We start from the raw sequence: 25,996 nt of genomic DNA, 5'->3' as shown, positions 1-25,996 counted from the left end.
GTCTGTCTTTTGAACCTTCACTTGCTCTGATCCACTCTCTAATGAACCCATAACATTAGGATCATGAAAGCCGAGCTCTGCAGCTTCATGAGCCAATGAAACGGCAGCCTGACTCAGAGATGACTAAAGGAGCCAATTGAAATGAATCACTGCCTTGCAGCTCCCTCCTCTGATATGGCCCGTTCAGCCCCTTTAGAATGAATGCCTGAAGAACTGAAATCTCAGCAAAAAAAAAAACACCCTTACCAAACAGAAAGGAGACACAGTAAGTGTTAGTATGGAACACAAGCTCATCAGAGACCCACTAGCTAGATAGGGCTGTACTTAGAGGCTTTAGTTCTGCCTGTTCACCACATCAGGTCCCTCTGGACGGGGAGCAGAGCACACACTGATGTCGCCCCTTTAACTCTTCCCACTGCCTGTTGATGTCATATATTCATGGATGAAGGATGCACGTTCGCGCCGACCATATTGTTCCAGTTCAGTTAGAATGATACAGAAGGAAGGGAGGGATGAAAAGAGTGGAGGGGGAGTCGCTTTCATTTGTCTGTTTTGCTCTGATAGTGGGTCTGCTGCACGGACATAGAACGGCCACCCAATCATCCACGAACAGAACCATGTCTGGGAAGGAGTGGTCTAGAAAGGCCTTCGGATGGAAAAATAAAATGGAAAAGAAATTTAAAAAAAAAAACTAACTTTGGAAGATTCATTAGCAAAAAAGGGATAGGACAGCAATGCCTGTGAGCGTTTGGACCGTGAGTGTTCTGAACAGAACCTCTGGCCTCCAGAGTAGAACCTATCATTACTTTCCCATCCTCCTCCAAATCATTCCAGCGTCACCTGTCCTTCCACTTGTATCTTACCTTAGTGAAGCAGCAAACAGAGGGCCCATGTAGAAAAACAAAGAGAGCTCAGCAGATAGACACAGATAGCCAGGAGCCAGCATGGGAAAAGCCAGTCGAATCTCTGTCAACCGTTACCATGGTGATTTGAGTTTGTCTTTTTTTCCGCCCCTACTCTCACCTTTCTTGACCTTCTTCTCCTCTTCATTGTCTCCCGCCCCCAGCAGAGTGAAAATGATTCCTGTCTGGGAGTTCAGACCCACCGCAGAAACTACCATTCTGCCCGAACCTTCCATGACATGGGTGCCTGGAGGAAAGAAGAAACTTTATATAAAGACAGAGAGGATACAGACTGAAACGTCATTACATGTGTGAATGACCGTGCCGCGCGTGTGAATGACCGTGCCGTGTGCGTGAATGACCGTGCCGTGTGCGTGAATGACTGCGGGATATGTATAATTTACTGTGTTGTATAAGTGAATGACTGTGCTGTATGTATGAATGACTGTAATTCTCTGTATGTCATCTTAGTGGCATCTCAATATACTATGTGAAGCATCTTTAATTATGACAATACAAGCCTCGACTGGGATATAACGTTTGATTATAGTGATATTATGAACAGGCACTCTCACCGGACAGCAGCATAGGGTCCTTCTCCAGCGACTTCCTGACTTGATCAGATTCACCAGTCAGAGAGCTTTCGTCGATTTTCAGGTCATTGCCCTGGATCAGGATACCATCCGCTGGCAGCAAGTCACCTAGAAAACAAATATATGATTTTGATTTCCAATGATTTTGTCTCACTATCTTCCGTTCTGCCATTCATTAGGTCTACATCTCGCCTCATGATAAGGTCCATGACATTCCTGGCTGAGGCACGTCATGGCGCGTTTCATTCAGGTGCTATCGCTTACCGTGTTTTATCTGGGTGATGTTTTGCCGTGTTTTCATCTAAACCATGTCTTACCGTATTTGATCTGGGCGATGTCTCCCGTCACCAGTTCAGCGACCGGTATCTGGATGACCTGGCCCTTGCGGATGACTGTGAACTTCTGCTCCTGCTCGATGCGGCTCTGCAGCCCACGGAACTGCTTCTCTTTGCTCCAGTCATTGAACGCCGTCACCAAGACAACGATTGCCACGGAAAACAAGATGGCCGCCCCCTCTATCCAGCCCGCCTGCGCCTCGCCCTCGTCCTCCACCCCCGATGCGGTTTCACCGCACACTTGGGAAAGCAGAACACAAGGCCACAACACGGGTCAATGGAAAAAAAAAACAGAAACGGTTGAAACAAAATGTATGCAAACCCTAATCCTTCCCTTCATGCCTAAGTCATCACCGCAGGTCCTAACAGCACTGGGTAAGGGGCGCTACTCACTGTCGCTATCCCCCCCAGGGGGGTGATAGAAGGACAGGCCCAGGGAGATGATGGCAGCAATCTCCAGGATGATGAGTGTAACATCCTGCAGAGCCTCCCAAACCAGTGCCAGGAAGGACTTCGGCTGCTTGGGAGGGATGAAGTTCTTCCCAAACGCTGCATGACGCTTCTCCAAATCCACTGGGTTACCAGACAGGCCTGAGAGGAGAAGGATAGCAGAGAGAAGAAAATTAATACTGATGGCAAAAATGCATTCATTGTTCCCGATTAGATGGGCCTACGTGGGACACAGAAAAAACCTCTAAAAAGAAAACTGGCAGAGGCTGGAAACTGGTAGAAAGTCTTGTACAACTGCAAATTGTGCAATCAATCAAATGTATTAATAAAGCCCTTTTTTTCCATCAGCAGTTGTTACAAAGTGCTTTTACAAAACACCCAGCCTGAAACCCTAAGGAGCAAGCAACAACAGTGTTGAAGCACAGTGGCTAGGAAAAACTCCCCTAAAAGGTGATGAAATTTAGGAAGAAATCTAGAGAGGAACCAGGCTCGGAGGGGCGACCAGTCTTCTTCTGGCTGTCCCAGGTGAACATTTTAAAAGTATAAGTTGTAATAATTAATGAATGCATGTAAGTGAGCAGGACGACTTTGGGCAGGGCCAGCAATGAGCCTTTTGAGCCTGGTACTCGGGAGGTGTGGGCCAAGACCTAATTTCCTCCTAAGTTTAAATGGGGCAGGAGACAAGGAACATTTTGAGTGTGCATTCCTTAGATTTACAATGATTTACAGTGGAGAAGGAGAACTGACCCTACTCCCCTGGCACAATAATTTAGCAGTGTAAAACCTTGGGGCTGAGACGAGGGGTCCAGTGACACTGGATCCACCCACATTGCCAAGCATAAACCAAAGGGACACCAACCAACTGAAGGTGGACCAGAAGCATGAAAGTGACACATGATTATCTGAGAGAACACTACAATTCTATGACAATTATAAAATGATTGATATGACTGCAATCTCAAGTAGCTTTAAAGAAAGCTTTCATTTAATGCCTTTAAAACAATGACAGATTAATAAATCTCACAATAGATGTTAGACGTCGCCTTATATAGCGCTCTATAGACCTCGGTTGTCTACATCAGCCTTTCATTATCACAGAGAACCAAACAGAGGACTAAACAGAGGACCGTTAAGCTGCTTTATAGTGAGACATCTACATTAGCCTTTCATTATCTGAGAGAAGCAAACAGAACCGTAAAGCTGCTTCATAGTCAGATATCTACATTAGCTTTTCTTTATCAGAGAACCAAACAGAGAACCATAAAGCTGCTTCATAGCCAGACATCTACATTAGCCTTTCATTATCTGAGAGTAGAGATGGCAGTATGCACCACCATCCACACCCCAGAGTCAAGCCTCCTGCTGAGGACACAATCTGCTAGAAAATCACTGACAAAGACTTTGATTTCAGTTTGACAAAACAACACAAACCGTGGGCCAATGAACACAGTAACGTTTTTGGGTCTTTCTTCAAACAAACATTAACTGTTATTTTCCTATGAAGTACGAGTCCGATTTTTTTTTACGATTCATAATATCGGTCAAAAACGGAATAATAAAACCGCAGAAATATAGGTCAGTCAATGAGAAGCCAAAAGGCATTTGCAACGATTACAAGGATGCTAAACGTCTCAAATGTGTCCCAAACGGCATCAACTTCCCTGAGCAGTACAGACTTTTGACCAGGGCCCATCGATAATAAGGCTTCATGTGGAACCAAGCCATTTCTAACGGTTTCCTTTCCTCTGGGATGAACTGTTGGAAGGGTTAGACGGTTAACCAATGATGCTTTTGGTTTAGTCATTATTAAAGTGATTGCCCAGGATTCAATCACTCTCACTCATCCATTCAATCATTGCCTGTGTATATATGCAGTACACGGTTGCCTTGCGGAGCTCATCGACGGAACTGGTATTAAAACGAATTAAACGTATTAAAACGTACCAAATACAATGCTGAGAGAGCTTGATATGCTAATGGATGCCGTGTCTACTCCGTAATGGATTAATTCCTGGCATGGCTAGACATCAATGCGTTATGCAAACTGGTGTAGAACTGGTAAGTAGATCCACAACAAGGCAACAAAAAAACTAAAAATGTGTCCACCATGAATGATGTCCAGCCTTGGGTCAATTGAGATATTGTGTGTGACTAACGCATTTTAGTTAATTACTATAGCTCTCCCTTCAGGCCAATCAGTGTAATTTAGTAAATGCTAGAGAGATAGATAGAGATATATATCTCTCTGTGTGTGTGTGTGTGTGTGTGTGTGTGTGTGTGTGTGTATACACACACACACACACGTGCTCAAAAGTTTGCAAACACTTGGAGAATAGGTAATACTTTATTTTTAAAGAATACATGAGTGAGCAGGGAAAACTTAAATTTCTTATGGGATTAATTTCAACTGCAGGTTATTACAGAATGGCACAATCATAAAATAAAGCATGACAACAAAGAAAAAAATGAAATGACCCCTGTTCAAAAGTCTACATACCCTTAGTTCTTAATATTGTGTATCGCCCCCTTTAGCATCAATGACAGCGTGCAGTCTTTTGTAATAGTTGTTTATGAGGCCCCAAATTCTTGCAGGTGGTATAGCTACCCATTCGTCTTGGCAAAATGCTTTCAAGTCAAGCAAAGTCTTTGGTCTTGCATGAACCGCACGTTTGAGATCTCCCCAGAGTGGCTTGATGATATTAAGGTCAGGAGACTGTGATTTTACATAGCTACTATTTAATGCTACCTCAATGTGTTCATTGAGGAACACATTGTTCCTCAATGAGTTTCCAGAATTCTTGTCTAACCTTGTAGTCATGGCAGATAGTATTCTAATTTTTGGCGATTTCAATATCCATATGGAAAACCCCCATGATCCTCTTCAAAAAGCCTTTCAAGCCATAATCGACTCAATGGGTTTCATCCAACATGTCTCAGGTCCAACACATTGCCGCAATCATACCTTAGATTTAGTCCTGTCACGAGAAATAGATATTGTAGATCTAATAATTTACCCCCAAAATCCTGGATTATCGGATCACTGTCTTATTACATTTACCGTTAAAACAAGAAATTCACTTGCCCCCCAAACAATGAGTTTCAAAAGCCGTACTATAAATTCTCGGATTACAAATAAATTCCTTGATATTCTTACTAGTTCGCTCTTAAATGACAGAGTAAATAAATCTGTAAACGATCAAATCGAGGATCTAAACTCAATACTGCGAAATACATTAGACATAGTTGCACCACTAAAAACTAAAGAAATACGCAACAAGAAACTTGCTCCTTGGTACACCGACAATACTAGAGCACTTAAGCAAGCCTCCAGAAAATTGGAGCGAAAGTGGCGCTCCACCAAGTTGGAAGTATTTAGACTAGCCTGGATAGACAGTACAGTACAATACCGAAAATCACTCACGTCTGCTCGATCAGCTTATTTCTCCAACCTGATTGAGGCGAACAAAAACAATCCAAAATTTCTCTTTGATACAGTTGCAAAGTTAACAAAAAAGCAAAGCTTAGCATGTGAAGTGGGTCTTCACTTTAGTTGTAATGAATACATGAACTACTTTGATGAAAAGATCGTCACCATTAGAAAACAAATAACTGAATCCCTAAATAGTTATGGTCCTAAAAATCTCGGTTGTCCGGAAAATTTCCGGAGCCTCCCTGATCAGGTGTCAATGGGGACACTTGAGTTTTTTGATACCGTATCGCTCGACACATTTACAAAATTTGTAATGAGTTCTAAACCCACAAACTCTCAGCTAGACCCGATTCCTACAAAATTACTTAAGGAGTTATTTCCTGTGCTAGGTCAGCCAATGCTGAACATAATAAATTGCTCCCTTTCCTCCGGATGCGTACCAAACTCACTAAAAATTGCGGAAATTAAGCCTCTTCTAAAAAAATCTAATCTAGATCCCGACATATTAAACAATTATAGGCCAATATCGAACCTCCCGTTCCTCTCAAAAATCTTAGAAAAATGTGTTTCCCAACAACTGAATGCCTTCCTAAAGACAAAAAACATTTATGAAATATTCCAGTCTGGTTTTAGAACCCATCATAGTACTGAGACTGCACTCGTGAAGGTAACAAATGACCTTCTAATGGCCTCAGACAAAGGTTCCGCATCGTCCTGTTGCTTCTTGATCTTAGTGCTGCTTTTGACACTATTGATCACTCCCTTCTCTTAGAGAGACTGGAAACCAATATTGGGCTACGTGGACATGTTCTAGCCTGGTTTAAATCTTATTTATTTATCTGAAAGATATCAGTTCGTTAGTGTGGATGGCATATCCTCTGACAAGTCAAAGGTATGCTTTGGAGTTCCTCAAGGCTCGGTTCTGGGCCCATTACTTTTCTCACTATACATGCTCCCTCTGGGCGATGTAATCCGAAATCACAATATTAACTTTCACTGTTATGCTGATGACACACAGTTATATATTTCAATGAAGCATGGAGAAGCCCCTAAATTAGTTATTTTGGAAGCATGCGTTTCAGATATTAGGAAGTGGATGACAGAGAATTTCTTGCTCTTAAACTCAAATAAAACAGAAATGTTCCTTTTAGGACCCAAAAAACAAAGAGCGTTGTTAGCAGATCTCACTGTGAACCTCGACGGCTGCATGGTAGTATCCCAAAAAACTGTAAAAAACCTTGGCGTTACCCTTGACCCTGACCTCTCCTTTGAAGAACATATAAAATATGTCTCAAGAGTTGCTTATTTTCATCTTCGAAACATCGCAAAAATTAGAAACTTCCTATCAAAAACTGATGCAGAAAAATTAATCCATGCTTTCGTTACTTCTAGATTAGATTACTGCAATGCTCTTATCTCTGGTTATCCAGACAAATTAATAAATAAACTTCAATTAGTGCTGCACACAGCTGCTAGAATCCTAACTAGAACAAAAAAATTTGAACAGATTACTCCTGTCCTGGCATCCTTACATTGGCTGCCTGTTAGGGTTAGGGCTGATTTTAAGGTTTTACTCTTAACCTATAAATCAATACATGGACTTGCTCCTACTTACCTTGCTGAAATGATCCAGCCATATATACCTACACGTAACCTTAGATCGCAAGACGCAGGCCTTTTAATTGTACCTAGAATTTCTAAACAAACAATTGGCGGCAGGGCCTTTTCTCATAGAGCTCCACTCCTGTGGAATGATCTGCCAATTAAGGTTAGAAATGCAAACTCAGTGCAAACTTTCAAGTGTCTACTAAAAACTCATCTCTACAGCACGGTTTATAATTAGGTGTAGCCTGGCCCGGGGGCGTGAAGGTGACCAGTAGGCTTGATACTGTCCACCCTTGCTGTCTTGCCAGGTGGGCTCTCGTCGCCACTGGGATGCCCTCCCTCCAATGCCCTTCGGGGGAAGAGTCACTGGCTTGTTGTTGACTCTCTATTGCGCACTTGTGCAGTTGGGCTGTACGCTACTAGCAATACTCGGCCCTCATTCAGGGGGGTTGCGGTTGGTGGGTGTCCCTTTGGTTGATGCCTGGCAATGTGGTTGGATTGATTTCCTGGCTGTTGGGCCCTGTCCGGGGCCTCCCCCGGGTAGGGCCACAGTGTCACCGGACCCCCCCCGTCTCAGTTTCCAAGGTGTTACGCTGCTATATTATTGTGCTGGGGGACATGAGGGATGTACTACTAACTTTTCTCAGTTTCCTCCAATTTTAAATTTTAGAAGGAGATGAGGTCCTGGTCCACACCTGCGGATTACCTGGTTTGGGGGGGACCGTTGCTGTTCCTGTCCTTGTCCACCTGGTCATACTTCTGACCTAGTCTAAAATCAAATATACTCTGGATTTAGCCAAGAGAAATTTATTTATTATTCCAATTGGACTCTTAATATCTCACCCGGCACAGCCAGAAGAGGACTGGTCACCCCTCTGAGCCTGGGTCCTCTCTAGGTTTCTTCCTAAAATTCGACCTTCTTAGGGAGTTTTTCCTAGCCACTGAAATTCAACACTACTGTTGTTTGCTCCTTGGGGTTTAAGGCCGGGTGTCTCTGTAAAGCACTTTGTGACAACTGCTGTTGTAAAAAGCGCTTTATAAATACATTTTGATTGATTGATTGATGACCACTCCAGAACCTTCACCTTTTTCTGTTGTAACTACTGAAAGGTCAACTTGGCCTTGTGGGTATGGTCATTTCCGTGCTGGAAAGTCCAAGAGCGTCCCATGCGCAGCTTTCATGCAGAAGAATGCAAATTGTCTGCCAGTATTTTATGATAATATGCTGCAATCATCTTGCCATGAATGTTCACAAGATTCCCTGTTCCTTTAGAGCTCACACACCCCCAAAACATCAGTGAGCCACACCCATGCTTCACTGTGGGGATGGTATTCTTTTCACTATAGGCCTTGTTGACCCCTCTCCAAACATAGCACTTATGGTTGTGACCATAAAGCTATATTTTGTTCTCATCACTCCAAATTACAGGTGTGCCAGAAGCTGTGAGGCATGACAAGGTGTTGTCGGGCATATTATAACCAGGCTTTTTTGTGGCATTGGCACAGTAAAGGCTTCTTTCTGGCAACTCGACCATGCAGCTCATTTTTGTTCAAGTATCGTCGTATTGTGCACCTTGAAACAACCATACTGTCCTTGTCCAGAGCAGCCTGTATTTCTCCTGAGGTTGCCTGTGGATTTATTTTGGTATCCAGAACAATTCTTCTGGCAGTTTTGGCTGAACATGTTCTTGGTCTACCTGACGTTGACTTGGTATCAAGAGATCCCCAAATTTTCCACTTCTTAATAAATTACTGAACAGGACTGACTGGCATTTGCAAGGCTTTGGATATCTATTAATATCCTTTTCCATCTTTATGAAGTTCCATTACCTTGTTATGCAGGTCTTTTGAGTTATTTTCTGCTCCCCATGACTCAGTATCTAGCCTGCTCAGGGCATCAACATGAGAGCTAACAAACTCATTGGCTATTTATGCACATACACTAATTGCAATTTAAAAAGCCACAGGTGTGGGAAATTCACATTTAATTGCCATTTTAACCTGTGTGTGTCACCTTGTGTGTCTGTAAGCCCAAACATTCAAGGGTATGGAAACTTTTGATCAGGGCCATTTGGGGGATTTCTGTTATCATTATGATTTAAAAAGGAGACAAACAGTTGTGATAATAAATGGCTTCATATGATCACTATCCTAAAATAAAAGACAGCTTTTTTGCTGTCATATTTCCAAACTTTTTTCACAATTTCTGCCAGGGTACGCTAACTTACACACACACACAAACACACACACGCACGCACGCAGGACAAAAAGAGGAGGACACCAATAGGAAGTGAGAGCAATAAAAACTTCAGAGATCAATTTGTTTTGCTATGATTGTATTGATCCTAACTAACAAAAGAAACTTAAGTCAACTTCACATTTGTGCCCATCCAATTAAATTGGTTAGTCATGTCCCTTGTGATTAATTTTCTTAGATTCAACAGTACATCTGATTACAAATACAAGTACATTGTACCGGCATCAGCAGGCATGGTTGGGAAAATTAGCACCAGAGCCAAACTGCAAGCAACACAATAGGCTGCTTTTGTCAGTGAAATGACTAACAGTGGAAATCAATGGTCTATTAAATATAATTTTTTCTGACAGGTATGATATCCTTCCATGATGATCCATCACATATGTGACCATCACAATCGCACATTCATTTAACTTGGCCAGATACAATCTGTTATTTTGACTTCGCAATAGCTTTATTACTTTTCTTATTTTTCATTTTATTTTTTACAGTGTAGAGATTACTGGAATCTTTAACTACAGAATACACTAACATTTAACTGAAGAATACTGGAATCTTTAACTACAGAATACACTAACATTTAACTGAAGAATACTGGAACCTTTTACTATAGATAGCGTATCCTCTTCCCCTCTCCCCTCCCCTTTCCCACTTTTATGGAGTGGAGACAAAAACAAACATCTGTGGCCAAATGAATAAAAAGAAAAAAAAAAAACTCCCAAATCAGTTGGCACTGCCAAGTGGTCTCTGTTAGGCTATCTGTCAGGATCGGAGTCTAGTCTGGAGATGGAGAGCTATCAGAAGTGACAGAGTATTCTCCATGGACACCGTCTGCCTACCCCGAGGCCTGTTCAGTAAGAACGGCCTTCTAGTTACTGTGATGAATGTGAAGAGTTGCTCTTTCACTTTTTCATTGTGTCACCCCCCCCCCCCCAGCCCCCCCCTCGGTTTCTCTGGGCAGTATTGCAGGTGCACAGGGAGAGGATGAGGGAGGGGGAAAGAGAGGAGAGGAAGCAATATGGAAAGAACCTGAGGTGTGATCGACCCTTGCCACATCCAGACAGGAAAAACATATTCACACGGCAAACCTTGTCTAGCAACGCCGTGGGATAATGACATGGCCGCAATGATAACAGGGGCCAGTGAATCATCCACTGGAAGTTGCCTTAGGCAAAAGAATCGTGGGATGATGAGTAGTCTGGGATTTTAAAGCCACTTGTGAACACAGACAAACTTGGGGAAGCGACCGCTTGCCAGGTTAGATGCAACCCCCCATGTATAGCGTGAGGTTGCCTGGGCAAAAACGTCCATGTTGTGAAAAGATATTACCAATATTCTTTATGAATAGTCCTAGGCTGCAAGATATTACCAATGTTCTTTATGAATAGTCCTAGGCTGCAAGATATTACCAATGTTCTTTATGAATAGTCCTAGGCTGTAATATATTACCAATGTTCTTTATGAATAGTCTGGGCTGTAAGACATATTACCCAATGTTCTTTATGAATGGTCTGGGCTGTAAGACATATTACCCAATGTTCTTTATGAATAGTCTTGGGCTGTGAGATATTACTGCTGTATTAGGCAGCACAATGGTGTCTTTATGGTAGAAACCTGTTTCCGAGTACGAGAATGCATGTGGTAACCCTAAAACATGCATAGAGGTAGAAAGTTCTTCTCATGCAGAACGGCCAAACAGGATTTAATCTCATAGGACTTATTTGATGACTGGATGGGTTACTGAGCAGGCCCTTTTCATTTGCTCATCGTATTTTGTGCAAACGCATGCTTTCTCTTGACACTTGCTAGTGGCAGCAGATTTGCAAAGGAATGCGTTATGAATGTATAGAGATGACGTTGTCAGACTGTCCCTGGCATTAGAAGAAAAAAAACAAAAAACAGTCAGATTATTCTCCAGCATAAACTTCAGCCCCTTCTTTCTTCTCTATCACTCCTTTTTTTCTTCTCTCCATCTCTCTCTCTCCGCCTTTGGTTCTCCCTTACTCTCATCTGAGCCCCATCTTATATTTTTCACTTTTTAAAACTCCCTTTCTGTCCGTCCGCCTGCCTCTCTCTCCGTCCGTCCGCCTGCCTCTCTCCGTCCGTCCGCCTGCCTCTCTCTCCGTCCGTCCGCCTGCCTCTCTCTCCGTCCGTCCGCCTGCCTCTCTCTCCGTCCGTCCGCCTGCCTCTCTCTCCGTCCGTCCGCCTGCCTCTCTCTCCGTCCGTCCGCCTGCCTCTCTCTCCGTCCGTCCGCCTGCCTCTCTCTCCGTCCGTCCGCCTGCCTCTCTATCTGTCCGTCCGCCTGCCTTTCTCTGTCGATTACTCAGAGTTCCTCAATGTGCTACTACATATGGCAGCTCATCAGGACACACAGCAAGACAGATCAGAGTCTGTCCCACCCATCCCTTTCTCACTCTCTCCACTACACCAATGCCCCCCCCCCTTCCCTTCATGCTCTCTTTTCCATGTTCCCTTTCTCTCCCTGCTGAAGTGACACACAGCTCCTGCCATCCATCTGTCTCTTGCTGTCAGCAATTATTCTCTTTCACTCTCTTCCTGTTGCTCTCTCTAATGTGCTTCTTGCAAGCAACTATATCCTCTCTAGATATTCCTCTACTCTTTCCAGGGCCGACTCTTCCGACATGCAGATTATGTGCTGTGTGTAGGGCCTCGTGGTCGCTAGGAGGACTCCTACCACGAACATGAAAAAAAACAGGATCTACATTTAGAGTTATAAAGAGAAGGGGACATTTTGAGAAAAGTCAGAGTTGAGATGTAAAAAGTTAGATCATAATTGCTATAATTGCTTATTTGTTATGTCAGTCACTGACGCGGGTGCTATCCCATACTTACATATCAGTTAGATTAGAGGGATCCTGCTCTCTAGTGTCATCTAGTGGCAAAGCCAGAGCTTTTATCTAAGCAGAATAGATACTCCATCTTTCTTATTCACTAGGCTCTGGAAAGATCATTGAGTAGACAATTATTTATTTTTATTGTGCTAATTTAATGGAATGCATACAACATATTGAAATTAGCAAGATGCAAGACTTGGCTCTTACATGTCTCACTATATGCTTACTGGTGGATTTGTGATGTTAGAAAGTGGCAGCAATTTGACACAAACAGAGCAAACATTGAAAAGATGTTGCAGTAATCAAGCCATTACGCTGTTCACCTGCTTCTACACCTTTTCACTGAACCTTCATGTTCTTCTGTTAAATGCCCATTTTGACCTGTCCATATTACGTTTTGATGTCGTGACGGTGCTAAACTAATGCAATCCCAAACATTTATTGAAATTAACTACCAGGAAATTAACTAGAACAATGGAGAAAAAGGGATGGGGACCCTTGAGCAAATCTCACTTAGGCCCCCAAAAAGTCTGGAAGCAACATCGCTTCCTGCACTGTTGAAAGTCTTCTCTCTTTCCCTGTCTTCTTCTCTCCCACTCCCTCTCTGAGAAGTGGGATTATGGAGGAGGTTTTAGAAGAACAGAGTCCCATGGTTCTAATCATTTTTTCTTCTCCATGCCAACATGGCTGTGTATCCTGATACAGCTCTACCTCCTCCTCTCACTCTACTCTCTTTACATCCCTCATTCCCTCTCAATCATCCTCCCTTCATCCCTCAGTATCTCCCGTCTTTCCTTCCCCTCTCTTCCTCTCCCTGTCCATCTCTCTCTATCACTTCCCCCATGTTTTCTATCACTCGCTCTCTGATTCTCCAGCTCCTTCCTCAACACTGTTAGGAGAGAAAACTGGAACAGGCCAATAAGGACAGGAACCAGGAGAAACATGCTCCCTCTATTAGTTGGCGTTCTTAAGGGGGGGGGGGGGCAGTATTCGCGATTCGTACACGTTCTACACCACTCCCCTAAAAAAAATAAGTGAATCGAATCATTGACGCATGTTGTGCAGCGGCTTAGTTAGCTAAAAGTGTGATTGGAGGATTTCTATTGGAGAACCATTTGTTCATTATATTAAACTATCTTCCTTACCACCCTCTGCCACTGCCCAAAACAGGATATTCTGGTTGTCAGGGGATATGGTTAAGCATTTTGCTTTTAGAAATGAGCCTTGCTGTTTACAGTCTGTGGTGAAACATAATAGCGAATCAAAGAAAAGGACTGGGGAACAAATGGAGCCAAAGACACTACATAACCTACTGAACTATCCTCATTTATCTGGCATGGAGCTTTCCAAGCAAGTATTTTCAGGAAGCAAAAACATGCAATATTAATTGGATAGCCTCTTAAAGGGATTGCTTACTGCCCTGGCTTCGGAAAGAGCTTTATTGTCCAAGCCTGGCTTTCTGTATGTCGCATTCTAGCTGAGAGAACCTTTTGTGATTAGGTTATGCATAGTTATTGCTGCATAATATTTAGAAGCTGTTCTTTTAAGGTTTAAATGAAGTGACTGCTACTGCCTGTTTGTTTGTTTGGGCTGGTAGCATAGCTAACACAGGAAGCGGTGGTGGTAAGCAAAGTACATTTTAGCTGTAATGCAGTGGACTGGTGGGATGACATGCATACGTTTCATTATTACCTTACCATTTCAGAGTCATTTCCATGGTGTAGTAACATTGACCTCTTAAGGGCATCTATTGAGAAGCAGATTAATGTGTGCCACATATGTCAGAAAAGACTATAACAAGTAAGGAACATTCCTAGCCAGTGACCATTGACGGAGAGTGCTACCAACTCCCTTGTTCAAAGTCCTTTCAGTCTGAATGACTGTAGACAAAGTATACAGTGAGCCGTAACTAAGTACATTTTGAATAGATACTGTACTTACTGGGAAGGCAGAGACATTCCTGGCCATTGACCATTGACAAAGGTTGCTAAACTCCCTTGTTCAAAGACCGTTTAGTAGGAAAAGCGGTGGACAAAGTACACATAGTGACTGACTCATTGGTAAGCAGATAAATATTCGATTCCTGTACACAACACTTAGCCATGGAATGGGTAAAACTATCAGTCAAGAAACATGCATTAGCTTATAAAATAATAATGTTTGTTTAGTTTAATCAAATAGGAATTAATATACCCAAATGTGGGACACTTGTTAGAAACAAGCGTCATGGGATGTGTTGGAGAAGAGCTTGGGCTAAGACAAAGAACAGACACCTGAATACAATAAAAGTATGAAAATGAGGCTGGAAGAGTAAACACACCTGTGTCTATACATGTCACAAGCTATTCTTTAGGTTTTACTTTGCATTTGGCACATTCTTATCTTTTCCTCACAATTGGAACATTTTCTGTAGGTTCTGCGCTATCAATAAAATCAATCAACATTTTATTTTTCAATCTAATTTATTTAAAAAGCCATTTTACATCAGCAGATGTCACAAAGTGCTTTTACAAAACACCTGGCCTTAAACCCCAAGTAGCAAACAACAGTAGTGTTGAATTTCAGTGGCTAGGAAAAACTCCCTAAGAATGCCAAAATTTAGGAAGAAACCTAGAGAGAACCCAGGCTCAGAGGGGTAGAAATGTACAGAACATTGTTTATTTTTTTAATAACTCCAATCTTATCCTATAGGAAGTTACAGATAATAGTGGTCAACGCTGATGGAGACTGAGTTTTTTCATTTCACATTTTCGCAGGCTAGAATTGTTAACTTTCATTTGAATTGAGCTAGATGTGTTTATATCTTTATTCGCCTACCTCATACACCAGGATGAAACATCTGTTCAGGTGTCTTTGTTCCTGTCACCATGGCAATTGAAACGGGAATCTCTTTACTCTCCTTCTTTTAATATGAAGTAACATCTAACTCTAAACTAGTTAGAGAAACTTGTATAGCATGATAATGAAAAAGTCCATTAGATCAAATTCTTTGTGCCCATATATAACTTTGTACAATAATAATTTTCACCACAGTTCTTATTGTACAAAGAAAAAGTATTGAACAAGGTGCCTGTCAATATATCTGTCAGAACAAGGGTAAATAACTGTAAGGGGGTCCCAAGAAAATTCTGTCACAACCAAAAATTCCAAATGATGTACGTTCTCATTATGTATTCCTGCTAGGTTTCGCAAATGTTCAGGGGGAATTTCAAAGCATTTCTACCCACAAGACGTGCTTTCAAACTGAGTAATGAAACCCGCACACCACACACACCCAGTGGCAACCCACTGAAAATCAGTTGCAAGACAGTACTAGGTTTGACTTTTCAAGCCATTAACGGCTCGACCACGGTGGGGTCATGTCCATTTTGCATTGATTACATAGTAACTGAGCCTACGGGATCAGATATTTCCAAAAATCATCTCACTATGCAATGGAATAATGTGTGGAGTTTTACTGGTTACCAGCAGCTTGCAATCCATGCTTCAGCTGATTAAAAAGAAATATGTTTCTATAAAACTGGCCAATAATTTTTACATCTGTGCATGCCTTACTGTAATAGAGAGGAACCCATAGTATTTATCCTCAGGTCTTGTAGTAAACTATCTCCTGCTACACAATAGGGAGCCAATCAGATCTGTCTCTCTGTCCAAGCTAGGAGCTGGAGGGCTTAGGCATTTCTGATACTGATTGGTGGAATCCCAGTCATGCTCGATGGCTCGTTACCCGTGGTGACTGACAACAAGAGCTTTGCAAGGCATTCTGGGAGTCTGACGGAAGAGGAGTGTTTACACAACCAAACCCTCAAAAGAGTATGGAAATGAATGTCAGCTAAGACAGACAGAGATAGAACAGAGAGAGAGAGCGCAAGAGAAACAGAACACAGAGAGAGAGAGCGCGAGATAGAACAGAGAGAGAGAAAGAGAGAGAGCATGAGAGAGATAGAAAGAAGAGAGATAGAGAAGTGGGGGTCATAAACCTGTCAAAATGAGTGTACAACAATAACAAACAGGTGACAATCATTCTTCACACTAATCAAAGTTAATGGGTAAAAATAGCACTGGAAGGTAGTGGAACAAAGACCATCTGTGAAGCTATTTCTGTAATTTTTCATGTAACAAAAAGCACTAGAATGTAACTTGCTGTTTATACAGAGTGAGAGACAGCGAGAAAAACGTAGAAAGAGTGTGACAGACAGGAAGAGAAAAATCAGGATCAAAGTCGGCATACTAAGACAAAGCAATCTACGAGGAGAGCAGCAGAGAGCAGTGTACTATTTGAATATTTAGCTGAACACCATTAAAAGCATTGCGTTAAACTGCCTAAAGTTTCTTATGATGTTCACTTCCACCACAAATAGCCTCTATGAACTGTATGGCTTTTGACACTGGCTGTTGAAATAGCTAATTTGTCAGTAATATGGGGTATATAGGGGGTGTAAGCAGCAGGTGAAGCCTCTATGTTTGAGACATACTAATTGTCTTGCATACTAATCTGGCGTACTATATAGTGTGCAAGTATGTAATTCTATAATTTTTCTTCCTAACAAATCAGGCAATTAGCCAGAATGTTAATTTTATTTAACCAGAAAAACCCCCTTGTGACCCAGAGTGTTTTACAAATGAGACCTAGAAGGCAGCAACAGTCAATACATTACGCCACATTTCACGGGAAGATTGAATGTGACCCCTGGTTTATCTCTGTCAGAAATACGTGTCATTGATCACCTTGAGACGCCTCAAATCTGTACTTAGCTTGTATTTGTGTGCGTGCGTGTCCATGCGTCAGTGTGTCAAACTGTCAGCTGAGTGGCTATTAGCCACACTACTGGTCAGTGTTGCCCAGGGGTGGGTAGAGTACTGAAAATCTGTACTGAAGTAAAAGTACTGTTACTCTTCCTAAACTGTACTCAAGTAAAAGTTGAAGTACCACCTGAAAAAACATAAAAAAGTAAGAGTAAAAAAAGAGTACTTGATCAAAAACATACTTGAGTACTAGTTACATATTTTGTTCAAGACATTATAACGCCATAGCAACAAGGAAAAATTATTTAAGAAAGTACAAACTTATTACTGTATTTTTATTATTAATCTGTGGTGCATATAGGATTCTTGCAAATTAAGGCCATCATACATTTTACTGGGGAAAAAAATATTAATCTTGTGTAGTAATGCTCAGTACATCTTGTCAATCAAAAATGTCTGGTCTTGGGTGTAACTACTGACTGCATTGCAACAAAGACACCTGGTTAGCAGCAATTGCTTTCAACTAAAATCTAGCTAGCTAGATTGGCTGCTAACTAAAGTGCATTACTAAATAATAAAGTCAAGCCCAATGAACCACTAATACAAATATACTAACAAGTTTTATTATATATTGTAGGTTAGCTAGAATATAACATTATCGTTAGTATATTACATGTCGTTATACTGTAATTGTACTTGTTCAATGACTAAAAAGTTGAATCTAAAAAAAAAGATAGCTATAATAAAATGATTTAGCTGGCTAATTCAGTGTTGCCAACTCCTCAGTAAGGAAAGTCGCTATTGGCTGTCCTAAAAGTCGCTAGAAATGACGTCATCGCCTAAATTGCATAATTTCCCATTAGCATCATGAATGGATTTATTTTTTCTTTTTTAGCATACAAAACTCTCGTTGGGGAAAAGAATATACATGCGTATTTAAAAATGTTGTCCATGTACAAGAAATAATCACCTGAGCAAAAAAACTAATCAAAAAGGGGTCAAAATCAAAAGGCTAGAAAAAAACTAAACATTTAAAGCGACACACAAGGGGAGATGTCATCATGGTCATGGATTAATAGAACTGCAGTGATTTATTTTAGACAAAGAACATTTACATTTTACATTACGGGCGAGAAAAGCCAGCGGGGACTTCCCGTATGCGCGATTCATTTTCAGTCTGGACGCAGAGGAGTTAATCTCCTGCTCTGACTGCAGCTCGGAGGAACTGCTTTGCGAGGACTGGGCCGCCTGTAAGTGCTTTCAGATGGGGGAGGGGCCCACGGCGGCACCCGCTGCTCGTAGAGAAGAGTACGAACAAGTCTCCAATATCGCTTTTTTGAAAATAAGTCACTAAGGGGGTCTGAAAAGTCGCTAAATCGCTAAGTTGGCAACACTGGGCTAATTAGCGTGAGCCTGTTCGCTAACCTTACCTCTATGTGCTTGCGGAGCTATGATGATGAGCTTTTGAAAGCACACGGATGGTTGCGTCTTTAGGAATAAAAAGCCTATTGCAAATTTAAATGGAACTGTGGCCAGTGATTGGAATTTCCGTCGTCAACGTCCTCCAACTGACAACTTTCCATGTCGGTGTCCGTCATCTAATTAGCTACGTCTGTGCTCGCACTCCGATGCAGATTTAAAGGAGCTGGAGGGAACACCCAAACTCAAATCAAATCACGAAACGAAAAAACTCAATATTTTTTGACAAACGACCAAAGACAAAATTGTTACGAAAGAGTAGATAAAATATTAAATGTAACGGAGTAAAGAGTACGATTTATAAAAAAAATTATAATACTTGAGCAAGAGTAGAGAGTAAAATCTGGCAACCCTGGTCGAGGTATCCACAAGATTTTACAGAAGCAAAACTGATTCAATTATTATGTACAGTATGTGCGTAACCAAAAGGTATTTTATTCATTTTGCATCAAGCGTTTATATTATCATAATCAGAAGCGTGTACGGCTACCGCAGGACTGGCTTCACATGCGTGTGTATATCGGTCTACATGGGTGGGGGGGTTAAGGAAATATTGCACCTGGGCTCGGCCTCACCCCCCTATGCCAATGGTACAGCAGCTAGTTTTTCTGTGAATTTATTTCATACAGAGCAGGAAGTATAAACTGAGGGGTAGTGGATAGTGCAAACCTTTGGGTATTGAGGGGCGTCAGGATTTTGAAATGAAATGGAGGGCCATTTGTTTTGTAGTTGTCGAACTACAAATTATTTGCGGGCCAGAAAAGTGCAATCATTAAAACATTTATACAGTAGATCTAGTATAATGTCTAAATAATTTTAATTCAGATGTATAAGAATAGGCTGGTGAGTTCTTTTTTTACTTCCCCAAAAATACTCTATTATCTACTGGATGGAATGGGCCGAATCCGGCCCGCGGGCATTCGTTTGCACACCCTTGATCTAGCAGGTTCTTCAGCACTTCATTAGCCTAATTCAAGCAGTGCTTTTAATGCCTTTGCCAGCAGCGCTTATTCTGCTTATGTTGCGATGTGCGTTTTCTGTCTTCAAGACTATACAGTTCAGAGATTAGGCTGGAACCTTTGGTGCTGTAAAGTATTTACATTAATATCATAATCACTGAATAAACAAGCGGTCTGTAGTAGATGTTAAGTATCTAATTGGAATTATTATTATTGATTAAGCCTTGTAAGCCTGTAGCAACCCAAACTATGAGAAATGAAAATGATTCAATATATCTTCAGGTATTGTTAAAGCAAAGACGCCTCAATTCTTGATTTCTAAAGTGTATTATCTAAGGAATATGAAGGTATGCCTACTCTGTTTTTGTGAGGCAAAACTGGAGAAATAAAGCAAGTGCTGTTTGGTAGCAAAAATATGCGGGCAGCCGGGCACTGCTCTCCCGCCTTTCGGCACAAAAACCTATTGGTCATTAATTAGTCAGCTATGAAGTTATTAGCTCTGAAGCATAGACTAAATGGTTTTGTCAGTAATGCACGTGGCACCGATTATAATTTTACTTGAGCTCCAAGCCCTTCGTTTTAGCATTCTGTTGGACATTATTTATAAATATTGAACATTACATTTTTCTTTTGACTAAATTAATTTTTTCGTTCAGTCAGTATTGTTATCACCTCCCTCCCTCCGTCATCAGCCAGTTAATCAGTGTCAGCATTTCTGGTCTCCCACTAATCGAGTATCGACATCGGAGATGAAAGATCCTAATCGTTGACCTCTAGCCTGAACACATGGTCGGCAGCAGGGGCACAAGATCCCATGGAGGGAGACCAAGTTTCTTTTTCTCTCTCTGCCTTTCTTTCCACCTCCCTCCCTCCATTTCTCTTTGTCTCCCTCTTTTCTTTTTTTTCTCTCCCCCCAATCTCTCTCCTCTCCCTTTTCATCTTTCTCGACCTTTTATCCTAATCACAAAATGAAAGTAACTTCCTGATAATTGCCGTGTCGAGAGGGTGTTTCTCTTCCTCTTTTGCCTTCCTGCTTTGAAAGACGCCCACATTTAATGAACATGCAACATGCAATCCCACAGCCACATGATGATGGTCGCCTTCACACACCGCCACCACGTCATCCCCTATCACAAGATGCACTGGTCACCCAACAGCTGAAGGCTTGTTAACATCCACACAGCAATAAGGGAAGCCTGGGATTACAGTAAATAAGAGCCACTCTCCTTCCGTTGTGGGAACACGCACTGCCTCAGCAGAGAGCAATGCACCAGGCTATGTTTCAGATACTCTACATATCACGTGGAGAGCACTGCCAATTTAGGGCGCATGGGTTCAAATCCCACTTGGGCCACACGGGGCATAAACATACCCAGTGAACTCCATATTGGGTAAACTATTTAGAAAGGACTGTACGTTCCTGTATATGTCCCTGTACTGCATTGGATCTGCTGTAGCAGGGAATGTTTATAGAGTGAACAAGTTGTGTGTTTGTGTCTCCGTTCTTCATTGCCCTGTCATCTGACAACCACTCCATCTGAGAGTGGTGGAAAATACATATGCAGATTCTGATCTTGTTGGTTGACAACGATGCAAATCTGTGGCTAATTAGCTGACATCAAGGGCATGGAGAGACATTCATTAAAAGTTGGCACCTTATGGCAAGGGGCGTCACGACTCACTGAATGTTGCTTGTCCTCTGGGGGGAGGGGTGGGGGGGGGGGGGGTTCAGAACTTATTTTCAACTAAATAAACTGTGGTTGTTTCACCTGGCTCTTTTAAGATGTGTGCACTTACTCTAAGAACTAGGGTTGGATGAGAGTGTCTGCTAATTTACAAGAAATTTAAATGTAAAGGTAGGTCATAGCAAATGTGGAGTGGTAGGGATAAGGTTGAAGGTTATGTAGGTGTCAGCAACTAGAAAACGGCAGACAAGATATTGGCTGGAGTCGCTAAAAGCATTTTGCCTAAGAATAATAAACATATTGGGTCAGCAAGGTAGCCCAGTGGTTAGGGCATCTGACTGTGGTCCAAAAGGCCACATATATGTAGTTCTGGCCATGAGCAAGACAGCCAACCCTAGTTCTTGTATGTTACAATTAAACTTTGTTTCCTCTACAAATACATTTGTATCCTTTTTATTATTCAATTTCATGGAGGGCTTCATCTGGGTAGCATATAAAACGAATTACTGAAGAACAATATCTTCAATAAAAAGTAATCAATCATCACTCCATTATATTTAAGTATGTTCACAAGATTTGATTCTCCCTGCAACTTCACCAGACAGCTGCTGTGTCCAATCTACTGTGATCCTGAACATCAGATTATGTGGTAATTAGATCCGACAGCTAACCAAGAGTACTGCAATTGTGCTGGAAAATGGCTACAACTTTTAAAGATACATCAACACTACATTTTATAATTATATACAAACAGACAATTCCTATCTAGGTTTTTTCTCTGGCGACTGCCTTTCTAGGGAAATGTTTCTAGCCCTGTGCCTATCACTGCGCTTCAGGCTTGGTACGTGTGTAAGCACTGTGTCAGCTTAAAGAATGCATTTCACTGGTATTTGAAGAGCAAGCGGAAGCAGGTAATGGAGAGAGGGGGACAGGAGGTGTACCTGGTTGGCAGGGAAGCAGCCTGAATGCCTTCTTATAACTGTTGGAGCTCCATCACAGATGAGCACGCTCTTTCAACTGACACATGTGACCCTAGGCTCTGTGTGTGTGTGTGTGTGTGTGTGTGTGTGTGTGTGTGAGAACAACTGAAAGGGCAAAACGCTTTGAGTGTCCTTGTCACGCACCCACAGTTCCTAGTAAGAGTGGGCATGCTCGGTATGTCTCACCACTCGTGTCTGAAAGTGCCCACACGCCAACAGGTTGACAATGGGCTCTTTAACTTGGTATACACAAAACATTAGAAATCCTTTCCTCTTAAAGTACCATATAACAAATGAACTCCCTGGCAGACAACTGATCCAATTTTTTTTTTTAAAGCCACCTCATGTCCAGATTCTCTAGTGTTTTTTCTGTTTGATAAAGTAAAATAGATGAATTAAGATGAGATGGATGAAAACCTCTGGGGCAAGGGTTTTAGTTGCTGCCTCCTCTGTGGCTTAGCCCATAAACATGGTCTACTACAATGCATATCTGCTCATTGACCCAGCAACAGAGCTGGTACTAAGAGATCCCTGTCTGACCAATCAAATCAGCCACCGCCACAGAACACAACATATTTCCCCAGTCACAGACCTTGAAAGATTCCCAACAATGGATTCATTCATTAAAATAGTTGAGAATATATGCAAGGCTAATCTCACATTTCTTCACTTATATTTACAGACTCCATAGAGTTCTCTGGAAGACTGCTGCCAAGTCTTTACATTGTTACAGTTTCTATTCAGATAATACAAGCAACTGCATCACATGTGAAACTTTTTCATGTGTTTATCCAAGTGAGCTTCCTGATCCAGAACCTAAGAGTCATAGTGAGTGAGGGTGGAGGGCACAAAACGCCACCACCAGATCGCTACTCCACTGATACCATTCTGGAGCCAGAACTCTCCTCTAATCGTCACTATGTACGTTGCCCAAAACAAATGTATCAGCTTGGTGCCGCCATGCCTTTTGGATACGGCTCATAAAGAAAAACAGGTCAAGGAAAAGACAGAACACAGAGAGCGTTTGATATTGCATCTCAAAGTGTAAACTTTCATTATCACCACAACATTTGCTCTAAACCTCAAGCCTGGCATTCCAAGACCCACGCCAATAAGCTACACAGGACCCCATGTTTAAGGAATTCAAAGAAAGACTTATTATTTTGATGGTACTGAACAGAGACGGATTTAACAAATCAAAATGAGAATTATTAATCAACATGTCATGTGAGGATAACGACATCTGCATTCATGGGCGGCACATAGCCTAGTCATTACAGCATGTGTCCAGTAACCAATAAGCCGCCAAGGTGAATAATCTCTTGTGTTGCCTGAGCCCAGTGACCTCTTGGACACGTTTGCCTTCAGTCGAGGTAGAAAGCTAGGGATCATGTTTCCAGTTGGGCAGATTCCTGGTTGAGCGAGCACCATGACAAGAACCAGAGTGGCATTGGATATGCTTCGGAAAACACATCTGGACAGACTGTCCGGAATCTGCCGGCAGTGCTGCGAAGGCGCGGGGTCTAAAAGGGGATATCCCTAATTTGCTGCAGTCTTGTGGAAAACACCTGAATTGCAGCAACAGCGCATTTAAACTAACCCTCCCCTTGAGTCTCAAAAGCCAAAAAACGATTCAGTGCTTGTTTTCAAACCACTTAAACAGGTGAACCATTTCGTATTTTAGCAAGCAGGGAGTAACCGTGGGACAAGGCGTGCCCTCGTCGGTCACCGCTCGTTCCAGGAACCTCAGCGCCACTGACTGCAGAGGAAGGGGGTCAATTTTAGGATGCCCCCAAAATCATTTCTGGTGAGTAAATGTTGTGTAACAAAATCATTCCAATATAAATTAAAATAAAAAATTCTCATAGTATAAACAATCCTATACAATGGATCTGTAGCTAGAAAACAGCAAGATCTGTTCGGTCATCTTGAGCAAAAACATGCCTGAAGTTAATAATTTTTGTGGTTGGTAAAAAAAAAAAAAAATGTCAGAGAGACACTTTTTCCCAGGAGCTGGATGGGTTTCTCAGCACATGACAACTCCATATCTCTGTATGTGAAAACAGACAGTTTAAAACACAGCAATGAAATGGCAAGTGGCAACTGTCATTATTTAGCTTTTGTGCCGCTAACAATATTTTATATCGTTGTAGGATATGAAAATATATATTTGGACTCTGGTAAAGGGGTAGTAAAGTTGCTGTAATGTACCGCTCTATTCAAGCCCAGAACCCTCTCTCAGCAAATGCCAATGTGCCAAGTTAAACCTCATGTTAATTATTGTGCAAAATATGTTAAATAAGGCACATTTTCTCTATCATTAACTCTGTCATGATCTAAAATGGCTCTTGGATTTTGTGACTGAAGAGTTTACATTATCATCATTTTCAAACATCAAAGGTGCTCTATCTTATAATGGGCGATACCCACTGCAAGAAGCTTTCTTTTCCCTATCCCCCATCGTTCTGAGGCAATGTTTCACACTTCTCCCAAAATAGTTGGGTGTGGGAGTAAAAGTGGTTTGCATAGGTAACTGAATGAACATAATCAGAGCCTTACTGTGTGAAGCAGACCTAAAGTATTGAATAACACCACACTATGGGTGTATTTAGAAAGAGAACAGTAAGTTTGTGACATTTTTCCATTACACCAGAGTTTCTCCAAGACAACCAAGATGGCTGCCTGTCTGACTCAGTGGCAGTCTGCAGTAGAGGGATAACAGCGATTGTCTATCATGTGGTCTGTTCATTCCACATTCATTTAAAGTAGCTTAGCGACCAGAGACACAATGGAATGAGAGAAAACATGTCTCTCTCCCTCTCTCGCAAACTCTCAGTATCCTTTAAGCAAACGAATTGAACTCCCTCTCGCTCCCTAACCCTGTAGTCTTCCCTCAAGAGGCAGCAGTGGATAAATCCCAGTCAATGTCAGAAGAACTTATAGTAGATTAGACTAAGAGAAGAAATCACTGTCTTGGTTAAGATAATGTATCTTCAGCTTAAACATCAGAGACTGGAACGACAACCTAAGCCTAGTCTTATGGTTATAATTTATTCTGAGCAAATCTCAGGACCTCCCCACTAAAACATGCATGAGCTGAAACACTTTAGGTACCCTGCTTTGTTTAACATCTTAAAGTCAGTCTAAGGCTCAAACCCACTCTATCCCTACACAAAAAAAAAAGAGTCTGAACATACAATAAAGTACCTCCAATAGAATTGTAATGTTGCTTAACATAGGTGAACATACAATGCATCTTAAGTAGCATCTTAGGTTGAGTCAACTTATATTATTTGTTTCGACCATACATTTCCCACTGTATAAATGTAACCATTTGACAAAACATTCCATAAAAGGACTTCCTTTGGGACTGTAATCACACCCTAAAACACTGGTCAACAACCCATGGTTTACAGGCAACCTAGTCATCATATTATGGGGGCTTGCAATGTGACATTCTGTTGGAAATCAACCGGTGAGGACAATCAAAAATGTCAACATTTAATCACCTGAAACCTGCATGAGAATGAATGCTGGGGTAGGGAGAACTAGATTAGTTTAGTATGGTATTACTGTGGATTAATAAATTAATCCCTGTACCAGCTAAAATACACGTTTTGGGAGAAAAAAAATATTCTGAAAACAGACATGTGATAGAGCACGCTGGGAAATGTTACAATGATTCTTCAACAGATTTCTTCAAATTCAGGTCACATTGAT

The 25,996-nt window shown here is 41.7% G+C and overlaps 1 protein-coding gene across 6 annotated transcripts in view; it reads right to left on the bottom strand.

Moving 5' to 3' along the window:
- Window positions 1-25,996, bottom strand: part of atp2b4 (ATPase plasma membrane Ca2+ transporting 4) — a 109,459-nt gene that overhangs the window by 40,959 nt on the left and 42,504 nt on the right. For all 6 annotated transcript variants that reach the window (XM_029114218.2, XM_010880880.5, XM_010880882.5 and 3 more), the window contains exons 3-6: window positions 2,224-2,421; window positions 1,813-2,070; window positions 1,478-1,603; window positions 1,024-1,149 (exon numbers count right to left, since the gene is read on the bottom strand). In XM_029114218.2, coding sequence (XP_028970051.1) covers window positions 1,024-1,149; window positions 1,478-1,603; window positions 1,813-2,070; window positions 2,224-2,421 — 708 coding nt within the window. The remainder of the gene's footprint in view (window positions 1-1,023; window positions 1,150-1,477; window positions 1,604-1,812; window positions 2,071-2,223; window positions 2,422-25,996) is intronic.

The sequence above is a fragment of the Esox lucius genome, chromosome 17 (assembly GCF_011004845.1).
Source record: "Esox lucius isolate fEsoLuc1 chromosome 17, fEsoLuc1.pri, whole genome shotgun sequence".
In the NCBI taxonomy this organism is placed as follows: domain Eukaryota; kingdom Metazoa; phylum Chordata; class Actinopteri; order Esociformes; family Esocidae; genus Esox; species Esox lucius.
Note: the sequence above shows the minus strand (reverse complement) of the source record. Positions and strands in the feature narration are given on the sequence as shown.